The 15,969-nt window shown below is 48.8% G+C and overlaps 2 protein-coding genes across 2 annotated transcripts; one reads left to right on the plus strand and one right to left on the minus strand.

The window, feature by feature from the left end:
• Positions 1–3,007: 3,007 nt before the first annotated feature.
• On the minus strand, positions 3,008–8,640 carry PSMB5 (proteasome 20S subunit beta 5). The gene is made up of 3 exons (XM_061182370.1): positions 8,418–8,640; positions 7,379–7,685; positions 3,008–3,514 (listed from the first exon to the last, which is right to left on the minus strand). Exons 1-3 carry the CDS (start codon positions 8,613–8,615, stop codon positions 3,228–3,230), a joined length of 792 nt encoding a protein of 263 aa, XP_061038353.1. The 5' UTR covers positions 8,616–8,640; the 3' UTR covers positions 3,008–3,227.
• Positions 8,641–13,944: 5,304 nt separating this feature from the next.
• PSMB11 (proteasome subunit beta 11) lies at positions 13,945–14,820 on the plus strand. The gene has a single exon (XM_061182371.1). The coding sequence runs from the start codon at positions 13,945–13,947 to the stop codon at positions 14,818–14,820; it is 876 nt and encodes a 291-aa protein (XP_061038354.1).
• Positions 14,821–15,969: the final 1,149 nt, after the last annotated feature.

The raw sequence follows: 15,969 nt of genomic DNA on the forward strand, positions 1-15,969 counted from the left end.
TGAACCCATGTTTCCTGCGTTGGCAGGCGGATGCTTAACCACTGAGCCACCAGGGAAGTCCCTATACATATGTTTTAAATCATAAAGCTGTTAATCCTGTCTTGAGGTCACTGCTGCTGGTCAGTTTCCAAGCATCTAATCTACTGCTAGAGCCCTGGCAGGAGGGGCTCTTAACAAAACAATCAAAACTAACAGAAAATGAAATACCTAATTGTATTCACCAAATTAGATACGCTCATGTGAATTCATCACTGACCCAACCATCCTCCTTCTTCTGAGACTAGGGAAATGCTCCCCCAGTTTCCCTCCACCTTTTTTCACCTTACTCCCTTTCCATCCCCCCTCTTGCCTCGCTCCCCTGAGAGTCCACATAGAACCTGTGGACCATAACAAATCAGTTGTTTTATTTCCCCTCAAAGGATGTAACTTTCCATTCCCCAAATGGCTTTGACAGTTTTCTCATTTGCTAGCTGAGGAGGATATCAAGAGACATTGACCTTCTGGTTTTGCCTAAAGAGGGAACACTCAGTAACTATTATGCTTCAGTCCCTGATTTAACTGTGACCTTCCTCCCTCCTCCTCATGTCCTCGCGTACCTTTTCACCTTCCCTCATGAACATTCTACTCACCCCACAGGGCACTGCTGCTCCCTGTAGCCCTCCCTTGCCTGGTTTGGAGATGCTATAAGGCACATCTGTCTTCAACCCCACAGCATTCCCTGCCAGCAAGAGGAAGCATGGGGCCTCTAGGAGTGTTTTGCTCCCTGTTTAATCAGATTAGTCCCATCACCTACCCTGAGGAGTCAGATTTGGGTGTTACTGAGCTATCTGTGGAAGGAGAAATTGTCAGACATCACTTAAAAAGCCCTGGCCCTTGGATGCCTGGGAACTGCAGAGAGAAATTAATCTTCTGGCTATTTAAGGCAATTTCTTTTCCATCATCCTTTGTCAAGAGGACTGCACTGGGAAATTAATCTGATGGGAGTCCCTGAACTGGTACACTCCACTCAACAGCATCTCTCCAGTGCTGTGCAGCATCCATCATCCCCGCACAAGCAGAGACACACATCACTGCAAAGCCAACTCCCCACCAGTCCCAGCAGCAAGAAACTGCAATTGCAGAGTGAGCGTCACTGGGCCTGGAGACCTGCAGTTTTCCTCTATCTCTGCTCTACTTTCTTTCCAGAAAACCTACCACAGATTGATCTCTTCCATTAAGCCAGTCTTTCTTTTATCCAAAATGCAGGAAGGCAGAGAAGCAGGGATATGCCAGAACACAGGACTCTAGGATATGCGTTTTTTGCCTGAACATAAGGACTCAGCCAGTGCAGAATAGGTGTTTACACTGAATAGCTAGACCACTGCAAAGTCAGGTGTGAGACAGCAGCAAGGCAAGGGCAGCATTGCTTCATGACTATCTCTTCTCTCCAGACTGAATTTTCTTTCATGGGAAAAGAGCCCAGGGAGTCTCATGCTCTCTGGGGGTCAATGCAAAAGAATTCCAATCTTCAACTCTCTTTTCATTCTCAAGGTTATTTCCCAGGGCAGTTGTTTTCAAATTGTGTTCCTTGGGGTTCCAAGAAGTTCCAGGGAGTATGCGTGGGGGGGGGGGGGGTGGCGATGTGGGAAGTGGCTGGAGGGGAAAGCTCAATGGTTGAGGCGCTGGACCCTTCAACTCTACTTCAATCTGATTTGATTTCTTTCAGGGGCTTGGATTTCTCCTAAGAGTTCATTTTTTAAAAAGAGTTCTAATTTTGTAAAAGGTCTGCAAACCACTGTCCTAAGTGAGAGGAAGATGACCGTCTCTGCCTCTTGCAGCTAAGCATCTGCCGACGGCTGCGCAGAAGGGAGCTGTAGCGTGGCTCCTGCCTGCTTTGACTGTAGAGCAGGTCTAGGTCCACGCTGGCAGCTCCTCCGCTCCAGGGGCTCTAGAGGCACCTTTCAGCAAAATGAATCTCCTTAGGCACGAGAGTCATTTGTTTTCCAAACTCCCTTCTCTGGTCTCACTAATTCCCAATTTCCCTGCATTTCACAAATGCAATTAACAAGCCTCCATCAGTTCCTGGCCGACAGCCCTCATCAGTCAATACGGAGACTGCAGGAGGCTGAAGGGGGAGGGAAGGTGCAAGAAGGGAAGGTTGCTGCAGTATGGGGGAGAAGAGGCTTTACCCCTCTATTTCTGTGGATAACCCTTCCCAGCCCCTTGGCCTCAAAAGATGACACTGTATTGTAACCCTCACCAACCACTTTCTTCCTTCTTGCCAACTAATACAAAGCAGTGTTTATGCCCTCCTCTCCCATTTCTTAAAAGTTTCTCCCATCAACCTCCTCTATCTCCTCTATGTCCTATGTCTTCTCTTTAACAGAAGGCCTTGCCATCTGCTGCCACCATAGCTTGGGAAGCCCCTCAGCGCTGGGTGTGATAATCAGCCATCTCTCTGCTCTCAGCAGGGCCTCTTCCCCACCCACACGTTCCAGTGAAAATTTTGTGCCGCTTCCTGCCCAGGAGGCTTAAGTCCACCATCATCTCCCTCTGTCTCCCACACTGGCACACACTGGAGGGCCAGGACAGGGATCACCAGGCTGATGGTCACTACTGCTTTCACACACACCTCTTTGTCCTCTTTTCCCAGGGTCAAAGCCTTCCCTTCCCAACTGGCTTACCCTCTTCACCTTTCTGCTCTGCATGTAGCATCAGCCTCCCCTCCCCCACCACAGGAGGAGAGCTTTTTTCCTCCGCAGCTCGGCCTGGTACAGCCCTGTGCATCTTTCCACCTCATCAACTTTTCATCTCTTTGCAAACAGAATCAGGAAGTCTCTCCCTCCTCCCTCCCTCTCCTTCTCCTTTGTTATTAGCTTCATGAGTGGGGATGTTAATGTATTCACTAGACAATGTCTTCACACCACTGTTTCCTGTAATTACAGTCACTTCCCTCCCACTGTCCCAGCTTATTTGACTGTAAAGTGCTTGGAGGAGGGACACTGTGGAGAAAAGACACAACACAGGCTGAGATCGAGTAGTGTAATGTTAACATCCAAGAAAGTAAAACAAGTAATTACCTCTGCAGTAACTCATTAACAACGGGTAACACATGGAGGTCAATGCACCAGAGATTAAAAAAAATGATCGATACAATCAGGGACCCCTCCACTACAGGATGGGGAGCTGTACCCATATTACCAACAACAGTCACCCCAAGCAAGGCAAGCAGCCACATCTGCCCTCCTTCAGGGGGTAGATCCACTATACTTGTCATGTAGATCAGCTACATTGTCACTGGAGACTCGGATCCAGCCATCCTCCCGGACATGGTAGAGGTTGACAGAACCTCCTGAGTAGGCATCTCTGTAGGTGGCTTGGTAGATGGCTCGACGGGCCAGATCATAGGCCTCTTCCACCTCCAGGTCATAGGAGTAACCCCTATCCATGACCCCATAAGCATACACAGAGCCAGAACCTACAGAGAAGGTGGCCCCCGAGATCCGGTTTCCTTCACTATCCACGTAGTAGAGGCCTGAAAAGAGAGATGAGGTTAGTAAGAAAAAAATGATCACCCCTTTTGACATCTGATTCATCCTCCAAGGCAACAGTTCTCCATTCCTGTTGAAACCCAGGGGAGACCAACAGAAATATAAGAAAATAGCACTTCTATAAAATTACTTAAAAAAAAAAAGGTGAAGGGGCTTCCCTGGTGGCGCAGTGGTTGAGAATCTGCCTGCCAATGCAGGGGACACAGGTTCGAGCCCTGGTCTGGGAAGATCCCACATGCCGCGGAGCGACTAGGCCCGTGAGCCACAACTACTGAGCCTGCGCGTCTGGAGCCTGTGCTCCGCAACAAAAGAGGCCGCGATAGTGAGAGGCCCATGCATCGCGACGAAGAGTGGCCCTCGCTTGCTGCAACTAGAGAAAGCCCTCGCACAGAAACGAAGACCCAACACAGCCAAAAATAAAAAAAAAAAAAAAAAAAAAAGGTGAAGAAATCAAATTAAATTTTAAGACTTCAGGATTCTACACATACCATCCCATCTTACCTCACATTACAGTAACTGCCTTGTCTGTCTTCTCTGTACAACCAAAAAGCAAGTATAATTCAAATGACTTAGGTTTCAAGCACAGAACTTCAGGCGCTGCGAGAGGTAATATTTAAGACAATCCTGGGATTTCCCTGGCGGTCCCGTGGTTAAGACTCTGCACTTCCAATGCAGTAGGTGCAGGTTCGATCCCTGGTTGGGGAACTAGGATCCCACAGGCTGTGCAGCCAAAAAATGAAGGAAAAAAAAAAAACAAAAGGACAATCCCAACCCTCAGAGTTTAGACTATCTGGAGCGCAAGGCATACATCACACAGTAAGAGAATAAAGCCTATAATTTTAAATCATATTGTAAAGACCTGCACTGTCCAGTATGGTAGCCACTAGCCACATGTGACTACTGAGCATTTGAAATGAAGCTAGTACCACATGCTGGAGTAATAATATTTTGGATCTATTGGGTTAAATAAAATATATTATTAAAATTAATTTTCCTTTTTATTTTTAAAAATGTGGCTACTATAACATTTAAAATTACATGTATGGCTCATACTATATTTCTATTGGACAGTGCTGGTACAGTGGTAGGCCAGGTCAACTGCCTATTTTTTTTATTTTAATTTTTTAAATTAATTTTTTTTTGGCTGCGCTGAGCGGCTTGTGGGATCTTAGTTCCCCAAACCCAGGCCCTCGGCAGTGAAAGCGCACAGTCCTAGCCACCAGACTGCCAGGGAATTCCCCCAAGCACCAATTTTTATAAAGTTTTATTGGAACATAGCCACAGCCATTTGTGTATATATTGTCTATGACTGCTTTTTTGCTAAAACAATGGAGCTATGTAGTTGAGACAAAGATCATATAGCCTGCAAGCCTAGAATATTTACTTATATTTGGCCCTTTATGAAAAAGTTAGCCAACCTCTGGTATAGACAAAAGTTTAGACAAAGATGTAGCAAAATTTTTATCATTTCCATCTGCCCGCTGGGCCTCTCCAGCTGGATGCCTTTGTCACCAAATTCATATTTAAATTTCCTGTCCTCAAATACTTTCAGTGGTTCTCCATTACCTACCAAACTCATCCGTCTTCTGCCCCACCAATCCACTTCCTTCTGTATTTTCAAGTTCTGTCAATGCATCACTAATCTTTTTCCTATTTCAGTGGTTCTCAACACTCACTATGCATCAGAATCATCTAAGGAAGTTTTTTTTTTTTTTTTTGCCACAGCAAGCGGCTTGCAGGATCTTAGTTTCTGGATCAGGGATCAAACCCAGGCCCCGGCTGTGAAAGTGCTGAGTCCTAGCCACTGGACCACCAGGGAATTCCCAGGAAGTTTTTTAAAAAGATGCCTAGGACTTATCCCAGGTATTCTTTTTCAATTGGTCTGGGTGGGGGACAAGCACGGGGCTAGATTCTTAAGTTCTTCAGGTGATTATGATACAAGCCAGGTTGAAAAGCACTGCCCTTATCAGTTTTCAGGTTCCGATGGTTCTAACATGGAGCCCATCCTCAAGTCCCATTGCCACTACCTTGCCTAGTCAGCTCACCATCTGGTTCCAGTTGCTTCACAATTAAACTAGACTTTAGTTCCAATTAAATTAGATGTCCAGTTACTTCCCCCAAAATCTCATGCTTCTTCCCTGTCTTCTTTTGTTCATTCTGTTTCCTTTCTCTCATTTTCACATCCAGGAAAATGAGTCCTCCCCAATTCCTCCCATCAGAAGCAATCCCCCCCACCCCCCAAATTCCTTCAGCATTTTATTGGTTCTCTTTAAAGTGGCATTCATCTCATTCAGCCCTGCATTAAGTAATCTGTGATCCTTTCTCAGTCAGCTTGAGGCCAGGGGCTGACTCATCCTGAATGGGACAGCTTGTCAGGAAGGCTTCTTGAGATGGTACAATTTAGGTTATGCTATGACTTCCTGTGTTCTCCTTGCTAGCCAGTTTTTGTACCCTCTTACACTGTTTTCCACCACCTGGGACCAATCCAATAGCTAAGGATTCAAAACAACATTTCTGAAATGCTACCCTAGACCACACAAGATGTATGGAACTGTTCTTTCACACTTTTCAAAGAGAAAAGTTTTTCAGTTTCCAAAGTAACAAACTGAGCTCCTCTATCACATGCACTTTTAAATCTCTCCTCATTCATCCTCTATTGAGTAATGAACTAATATTCTCCAAAGCAAATAAAAAAGTGGTGGGTCTCCTACAGTTGTTCAGAAGAGGAAAACTAGGCATTTAGAAAGCAGGTAAATGAGGGAATTCCCTGGTGGTCCAGTGGTTAGGACTCAGTGCTTTCACTGGTCAGGAATCCCTGACAGTTCAATTCCTAGTCAGGGATCCCGCAAGCCGTGCAGTCAAAAAAAAAAAAGGGGGGGCGGGGGGAGGTAAATGAATGAAGCAAAGCCAATAGGAGGAAAGATTAACTATTTTCAAGCACCAAAGGGAAAAATTAAACAGAAAGTGACTAGCTGTATCCCAGCTGAACTAAAGGGACATTCAAAATTGGCTGAAGAAGAACTGATATCAGATACAAGACTGAATTTCCTGTCATGGTTTTTATATACCAGAAAGAAAAATAGGCTAAGGAATTTCTTTTCAGAGATGACAACAGAACCTAGGTGATTATATCAAGCAAAGAAAGGAGATGAGCCCCAAAGGGCCCCCCTTCTAGGCCAAAGACTCTCTTCAGGAAAAAAGGGAAGAGAAATGACTAACTTTTGAGTAGGTACTTAGTTTCGCTGTCCAATATGGTAGACACCAGCGACATGTGGCTGTTGAGCACCTGAAATGGGGCTAATGACACATGCCGAAATGATAATATTTTAGTTATTTTGGATTAAGAGAACTGTTAAAATTAATTTCACCCATTTCTTTTCACTTTTTAAATACATCCATTAGAAAATGTAAAATTACATGTGCAGTTCACATTGTATTTCTATCAGATGGCACTGACTAGAGTTTTTATGTCTATTAGCCGATTTAATTCTTAAATACAACTCTTTGCAGGTCTTATCATTTTACAGGAGAGGCCAGAAGAAAACACATTATGTGTCAGACACTACATGCTTGACATGTATTACCTCATGGAACCTATGTAACAGACGATGAAACAGTCTGAGAAAATAAGCAACCTGCCCAAGGTCAGAGGGGTGGTCAATGACACAGCTGATCTACTTCCCTGCCCCTTCCTACACTACAGCCCTTCCTTGAACAAACAGACGAAAGGACTGAGAACTAACCAACACATCCCCAGCACTGACATACGCTCTTTCATTCTTCTGTTCATCCAACCCCTCCTCTCTGTAGTGCCAGCCCAAGAATCACATCGTTGCAGCTTAACTCACCAGGGCCTCTCTTATCCCAGCCACAGATCATGGTGCCCATGGACAGCCCCATGCCTTTATACTGATACACCATGTTGGCAAGCAACTTGGAGGCAGCTGCTACCGAGATGCGTTCCTTGTTTCGAAGCTCATAGATTCGACACTGCCGAGCCAACAGCCGCTCCCAAAAGCTGCAATCCGCTGCACCCCCAGCCATGGTACCCAGCAAGTAGGGGTTGATCTCTATCACCTTCTTTACTGTCTGGGAGGCAATGTAGGCACCTGCTGTGGCCCGGGAGTCTGCTGCAACAGTGACTCCATGGCGAAACTGTTAAGATCAGAGGAAACACAAAACAGGCCACATGAGACCACAAAACATCATCTCTGACATTTCTTTATGCATCAGTGCAAACCCAGAACATCTCTGTCTCTGCCGTTTTATACTTCACAACATACTTTCCCTCATATTAATGTCACTAGAGCTTCACATCAATCCCTTGACATGGGATTACCTTCAGTATTACCTTCACTTGATGGCTGAGGAATGAGATCGAATGACTTACCCTAGATCATACAGCCAGTTATTGCAAAGCTGGGCCAGGAATCCCAATTGTCTGGCTCCTAGTACAGTGCTTCCTCCCACCAACCTTCCTCCTCAAGCCATAACGTTTCGGTAACCCTGGCCTATCGGGGCTACTCAGTTTCTAAAACCTTTGGTGGTTAAAACAGCCTTCCCTCTGCCAGTGTTCACTGCTGCTGCGTCCTTTCCTGGACAGGAGCACCCTGGGGTCGCCTAGGTATCAACCCAAGCAGCCTCGGGCTCCTTCTCCCACTTACCACACGCCCCCCCCTTCCAGCCCCATCGCCCCCCACTCCGGCCAGAGCGAGAACCGAGGCCTCTCGGGGCAGTGAGACAGCGAAACCGCCGCGGTTGGGGTGAGAGGCCCGAGCCTCCGTCTGGGTTTCGTGGCCGCGACCACCGCGGGTTCCGGACCAGCTGGGAGGTCGGGAAGGGCGCGGGCGCGCGGAACTCTGCCCGGCGCGACGGCTGGGTCCGCACCTTGAAGGCCAGGGTGGTGGTTCCATGAAGCATTTCGATTCTCGGCTCCTCTGGGACACCCCAGCTGGGCGCGACCAGGCTCAGCCCATCGCTGGGACTCCCTGGACCCAGGTCCAGCAGATCCGCACGACCCCCGAGCCCGAAAAACCCACGCCGGTTCACGGGTAACGGCCTCTCCAACACGCTGGCCAGCGCCATGTCTAGTAAGGGCAAAGGGAACTGCCTGCCAGGACGCCTAACAAAGAGCGGCCGGGCAACGCCTCGTCGTCACAGCTTCACTCCCTATTAAATCTATCACAGGGAGCAACCATTTTAACTCCTGGCAACCACGCCTCCAAACACAGGAGCCAGACGCGAGCGATTATTTTCACCGAGGAGGAAAAAATAAATGGCTTCACTCCTCTTAAATTACAAAGGGATGTGGCTGCCATCTTGACTTTGGTCACGTAAACAACACGGGATTAGATTAACCTCAAATTCATAGGAAGCAATCGCAAACGTCCAGGTTGAGGGAGGGAAGTGGGGCCGGCCATCTTTCAGAAGGGCGTGACTGGATGAAAACCTGTTCTAAACCGGTAGCGGTAAATCAGCCCCGCCCCGCCCCGCCCGGTGTCCAAGCAACACTTACATCACTACTGCTTCAGCAGTCTGTTAACGCGACTGAAGTTGCCATTTTGTGTAAGGGCACTCTCTAATACTGGGTAAAGTAATGATCTACGCTGAGGCCATTTTCCTATGAAGTTAGTAAAACCACAGTAGTAGGTGCTAAAAAGCGCAACAAAATAAGAGCGCTATACCGCTTGTTGTTTGATAACATCAGTCGCCACGCTAGCCACGTTCTTTAACAGTAACCAATTTTTAAGATTCAGTGTTGTCTTTACTCCCACCCTCTGGTGGAAATTCTACTAAGTAATGAATTGACCAAAAGGCAGATAGAAGAATAAAGAGGGAAAAGCAAAGGGCCCAGTTAATCCACAGACTGGGTTCGCAATTCAGCTCCTGAGTAACTGAGTCAATAGTAATTTACCATTTCAGAGCCCGGAGGAGAGTTGAGGCTCCATAAAGATGTACAAAGAGGTTTTCTGACTTAAGCTAGCTAAGACAAGCTCTTATTCAGGAATGTGCTGTATTTCATTTTCTCTTCCTCTCTTCACCCACCTTCATTTTTCAACCCTTTTGGGAACCGTAACAAGCAAGGAACTGGGCAAGTGTATGAAATGTTGCCTCCTGCTTTATGGTTCTATGAAGTCAGCATCTGCCCTTCCTTGTTGGATTCCAGCAGCAACATCCATCAATATCTAAATTTCTGGGCTTCCCTGGTGGCGCAGTGGTTGAGAATCCGCCTGCCAATGCAGGGGACACGAGTTCGATCCCTGGTCCGGGAAGATCCGCATGCCGTGGAGCAACTGAGCACATGCGCCACAACTACTGAGGCTGTGCTCTAGAGCCCGTGAGCCACAACTACTGAGCCCACGTGCCGCAACTACTGAAGCATGCGCCTAGAGCCTGTGCTCGGCAACAACTGAAGCCACCGCAATGAGAAGCCCGTCCATCACAACGAAGAGTAGCCCCTGCTCACCGCAACTAGAGAAAGCCGGTGTGCAGCAACGAACACCCAACACAGCCAAAAATAAATAAATTTATTTAAAAAAAAATATATATATATCTAAATTCCTCTTTCCTCCGATGCCCAACTCAGCCCCTCCTCCTCCCAACAGACTCTGAGAGTGTTGTATTTTTAATGCTGAAATTTGGCAACTCTTTCCAAACCCAACCATCAGAATGTAATGAAGCAGAAGATCTTTTTGTGGGTCTCACACTTGGATGGTGTGGAAAATGCAGAGTGCCTCTGTTTACTGAGCATGTATTATTTTGCAGTCACTCCTGCAATGCAACTAATCCTCCTGACTTCTCTCAGTGGTTCTTTCACTCTGCCACTAATGCTGTCTGCCTCTCTTAAGGCACTTTCACATTTTACCTGGTTATAAATATACATTTATCTCCCACTGGATTGTGAGCTTTTAAAGACAGGCATTTCTCGGGAATCCCCTGGAGGTCCAGTGGTTAGGACTCCACACTTTCAGCGCCAGGGGCCCAGGTTCAATCCCTGGTCAGGGAACTAAGATCCCACAAGCTGCACGGCATGGCCAAAAAAACCCAGCAACTGTAAAGACAGGCATTTCTCTACTATTTATCTCTGTGCCCACTGTGTGCTTAATACACGTTTGCAAAATGAACACCTGAAAGAATGACAATAATATTCTTCCAGTCACAGAGGCTTGAAGCCCTGGCTCATCTTGACAACTCCCCTTCCTTTACTCCACGTCCACTAGGTTGCCAAGTCCTGTTCATTCTCCCTCTACAGTGCTTCTCACATTCTTTTTCATTGCAACTGATACCGCCTTTGGCTTCTTATCTCCTCACTCCTGAATTACTGAAATATTCTCCTGATTTTTCTGGGTACAAACTATGTCTCTAATTTATCCTGCGCAGCACCAGATTGATTTTCCTGAAACATCATCTTGATCTTATCATTTGCCTGCTTAAAAATGGTCTGTAAGGTTCAGCTCCTCAGCATACATTCAAGGCCTTCCATAATCTGTTCCCAATTTACCTTACATTAGTTCTCTGCTCCAAGGTCCCACTCAGGGAGACCTCAAAGAGGAGAGGTACAAATGATCAGTGCTGCTGTTGGTGGGAATATAAATTGGTGCAGTCACTATGGAGAATAGTACGGAGGTTCCTCAAAAAAAAATTAAAAATAGAACTACCATATGACCTAGTAATCCCATGTCTGGGTCTTTATCCAAAGGAAATGAAATCACTATCTCGTAGAGATAGCTGCACCCTAATGTTCATTGCAGCATTATTCACAGTTGCCAAGACATGGCAACAATATCCATCATCAATGGATGAATGCATAAAGTGTTATATATGTGGTGGAACATTATTCAGCCATAAAAAAGAAGGAAATCCTGCCATCTGTGACAACTTGGATGAAACTTGAGGGCATTATGCTAAGTGCAAGAAGTCAGGTGGAGAAAAACAAATACTGTATGATCTTACTTATATGTAGAGTCTAACAAAGCCGAACTTTTAGAAACAGATAGTAGATTGGTGGTTGCCAGAGGCTCAGGGTTGGAGAAAATGAGATGTTGGTCAAAAGTGTACAAACTTCCAGTCGTAAGAGGAATAAGTTCTGGGAATCTAATGTACAGCACAGCAACTATAGTTAACAGTACTCTTGTATACTTGAAAGTTGCCAAGAGAGTAGATCTTAAATGTTCTTATCATAACAACAACAAAAATGGTAATCAAGTAAGGTGAAGGATTTAACTTACCTTATGGTGTAAACATTTTGCAATACACAGACACACACACAGAGGTATCAAATCATCATATTGTACACCTTAAACTTACGCAATGTTATATGTCCATTGTATCTCAATAAAGCAGGGGTTGGGGGAAGAAAACAATGATAAGTGCTGTAGTTCAGAGGTGAGAGAGTTTGGTATAGATTGGAGTGAGGTTGGGGGTCCAGGAAGGCTTTGCCAAGGAGGTCTGGATCATTTCCTTAAATATCACTTAGATCCCCTTTCTTCTCAAACTCACAGCCTCTCTCCTCTCTCAGCCTGAATCTGGAAAGGATTTTCAGAATAGGTGGTACTTAAGCCAGACTTGGAAAGATAGGATTCAAAAAGATGAAGGGGAGGTGGGAGATGTGTTAGGAATTGTGTGAAAAGAGGTTGTGGTGGATGGATTAGGACTGGACCACAGTGGGCCTTAAATGCCAGCCTGGGGTGGACTTGATCTTGTAACCCTTCAAGGTTTCTTAGTAGAGGAGACATGGGATTTGAGTGATACCTTAGGAAATCATGTCAGTGTGGAGGATAAGGTTAGAGCGGGAGACTGGTGGGTGGCCAGCTACTGGGCCACTCACCTGCGCAGATCTGACTTAATAATGGCCTGACTTAGAGATGTGGCGATCCAGCCATATATAGTCTAAGACTTAGTTGTTAGTAAGAGGAGACGTTCTTATCTCTTCAGTAAGATTCCCATGTGGTCCTACACCAAGGAAGAAAGAAGGACTAGTTGGACCTTTGTGTGACTTCCTGGTTTCTCCAGTCTTCCCCTGACATGTTACACTTGCCCTTAGTACTGAGACTCCAGGAAACTATGATGCCACAGCCTCAGCATTATGATGCCTGGAGGGTCCGGGCTCTTTCCTTTGCATGTACGTCTGTTTCTTTGAATAAACCCCTTCCCATGGCACCTCTCTGAGCCGTAATGTTTAGTAAAACATACTCCATATGACAAGTAGCTGTAGCTTGTCACTCTGCCCCAATCTACTTTATGTTTCTGAAGGGCCAGCTGTCAGGGTCCACCCTTGGTTGATCTAAGACTTAGACTCAGCATTACGGCATCAAAGTCCGTTGTTTCTCCTGCCTTGGAACCACAAACCAGTCTCTTACCATTGAGAACTATTGGGCAGAAGGGAGACCATTAGATCCTTTCAGCTACATCCTCAGAACTTTAACACCAGTCAGAGAAGCTATACTGCCAGAGAACTCTCAGAAGTGCCACGTTTGTATGCAGATGGAAGTTCATGTTCACCTCCAAAGCAGAGAAAGATCTCCAGGTTCTAGTTCCCCTTCACCTGGCCCCTCAGTACTCTGCCTTTCTGAAGCTATCTGAGCACCCCATACCAGGCTCTCTGGCACTTGTCGCTTTTGTCCTTACCCCAGTCCATTTCTCTTTCCTCACCTTGACCATGAGGTGAACCTGTGAGCTCAGCGTCATAGCTCCCCGACCCCACACCCCGGAAGAGAGAACCCAGCATTAGGGACTCCTGCCACGGTGGGTCCATGGCAGTCTATTCCGTTTTGTTTTGTTTTGTTTTGTTGGCCAAACCGCGCAGCTTGTGGGATCCCAGCTCGCCAACCAGGGATCGAACCCGGGCCACAACAGTGAAAGCCCGGCATCCCAACCACTAGGCCACCGGGGAACGCCCATGGCAATCTCTTCTGACTGTGCCATTGCGCTGACTTGTCTCCACCTTTCCCTAGGCTGGGAGCCCTTTCAGGGCAGGGGCAGGGCCTTATTCACCTTTGCGCGCCCAGTGCCCCCCACAGGAAAACCCAGAGGAACCCAACTCTGCTCCTTCCACTGGCGCCCCCTTTCCTTTTCAGTTACCCAGCCACCACCCAACTCCAGGTGCTTGGAGGATGACAGACAGGAGACTCCTTGGATGACGCTCAGCTGTGTCACGGGCAGCGTCTCCCCAGCGCTGGAGACTCTACTGGCCTCGTTCTGTCTCCCCTGAGCAGTCCTCTGAGGGACAGGGCACTGCTCCATCAGCCAGTCCCAAAGCCTGGTTTGGGGTTAGGGAGAAGGGAAGCCACAGATCACACGCCTTCCCAGCTGGTTCTGGCTGCAGCCCAGCTCCTCCTTGCTGTCTCTCTTCCTTCGCCTGACCCAGCTCACAAATCCCTGCCTTGCTCCTTCCAACCTTCGCTGGACGCCAGGGATGGCTCTGCAGGATGTGTGCAAGTGGCAGGCCCCCGGCACCCAAGAAGCCTCACCTCACCTGCCTCAGGCTGGTGGCTGGGCTGTGCCCCAGGGCTGGGACCCTCAAACCTTCCTGCAGATCCATGGCCCCAGGCTGGCCCATGGTACCACCACCCTGGCTTTCCGCTTCCGCCATGGAGTCATCGCTGCGGCTGACACGCGGTCCTCCTGTGGCGACTACGTGGCCTGTCCAGCCTCACGCAAGGTCATCCCTGTGCATCGGCACCTCCTGGGCACCACCTCTGGCACCTCGGCCGACTGCGTCACATGGTACCGGGTGCTACGGCGGGAGCTGCGGCTGCGGGAACTGAGGGAGGGTCAGCTGCCCAGCGTGGCTGGCGCCGCCAGACTCTTATCAGTCATGATGTCGCGCTATCGGGGGCTGGATCTGTGCGTGGCCACTGCCCTGTGCGGCTGGGACCGTTCCGGCCCTGCCCTCTTCTACGTCTACAGCGACGGCACCTGCCTGCAGGGGGACATCTTCTCGGTGGGCTCTGGATCTCCCTATGCCTATGGTGTGCTAGATGGCGGCTACCGCTATGACATGAGCACCCAGGAAGCCTATGCCCTGGCCCGCCGTGCTGTGGCCCATGCCACCCACCGTGATGCCTACTCGGGGGGCTCCGTGGACCTCTTCCACGTGCGGGAGAGTGGATGGGAATATGTGTCCTGCAACGATGCCTGGGTGCTGTACTCGGAACTGCGGGAGCTCCCAGGGCCGGGGCCAGAGCAGGAACGGGAGGAGGAGGCCATCCCGGACAGAGCCGGTGAAGGCGGAGGACCGTCTGTGGCGCCAGCCCCGGGGGACTCGAGGATGCCCGCAGAGACGCTGTGAGCAGCAGCAGGAGCTGGGGGGTCCAGCCCAGGGAGTGGGTGGCGGATGGGGCCGCAGCGGGGGCAGACTCACGGCGTCTGGCTCCTGCTCTTGTGGGTTGTGGCTTCATTTGTTCCAAGTCTCCATCCCTTTCTCCTCCTGGAGCCATTGACGGCTCTCTCCGACATGTTCCTGTTGGCGCCCAATAGATTGATCCAGCCTCCTTCTCAGCACCGAGTCCTCTTTCAGCAAGTACTTATTGCGCACCGGCTGCACGCCAGATGCTGTGCTAGGTGCTAGACCCTCTTTTCTTGCCATCCTCCTTTCTGCTTTTTCCCATCCTATCCCCAGTCTCTCTTCCTCTCGTTTTAGTTCTTAGCTCAGCTTCAGAGTCTTTGCCACTTTCTCACCTTGGTGAGTGGAGATGGCTGGAGGGGAATGAGGTGGGGACAGTGGCCCAGAGGGCCCAGGCTGGAAGGGACAGGGACAGTGCAGCATGCACACCTGGGGGTGGTGATGGGCTTCCCACATCTGCTTTTCTTCTCTGCCCCCCTCCCCGACTTGACCCTAATAACTATGATGCAAACTCCTTTACTGAACGCAGTTTTCATGATAACTCTTTGAGGTAAAAGTGATCCTCACTTGACAGAAGAGGAAACAGGTTCAAAGGGTTATGTGAGCTGCCCTAGGTCGCACAGTCAGTGCAGAGATGATGCTGGGATCCAGGCCTTCCGCCCCAGGGCTGTGCTCCTTCAGCTCAGTTTCTCTCCCAGGGCCTCTTCCTGCCAGGTGTCTGGGGAGTGATGTGGGGAAGAGAGCAGCTGGGCCGTGCCCCTGCCTGGTGGCCAGGGAAGGAGGAAACCAGAGGAGCCCGAGGGCCTGGAGGGCTGAGCCCAGGAAGCAGCCCCCACTGAGCCCCCTCTACCCCCCGCTTGTCAGGGCCCGAGTCATCGCCCCAGGCACTCCCCCCGTCCCTTGCACTCTGGTTTCCAGGCATGTCATGGCCGTTGCCCGACTTCTCCTCCCGCTGTCCCTTTGCCTTCTCTCCAGCCTCTCTTTCCAGTAGCTCCCTCTGGGCATGAAGAAAAGAGGGAAGTGGCTGTGCTAGTGGGAACTGCTGGGTTAGCACATCCTTTCTCACCCCTCCTGTCCCCTTGCCACTCCCTCGTA

This window comes from Eubalaena glacialis, chromosome 2 (genome assembly GCF_028564815.1).
Source record: "Eubalaena glacialis isolate mEubGla1 chromosome 2, mEubGla1.1.hap2.+ XY, whole genome shotgun sequence".
Lineage (NCBI taxonomy): Eukaryota > Metazoa > Chordata > Mammalia > Artiodactyla > Balaenidae > Eubalaena > Eubalaena glacialis.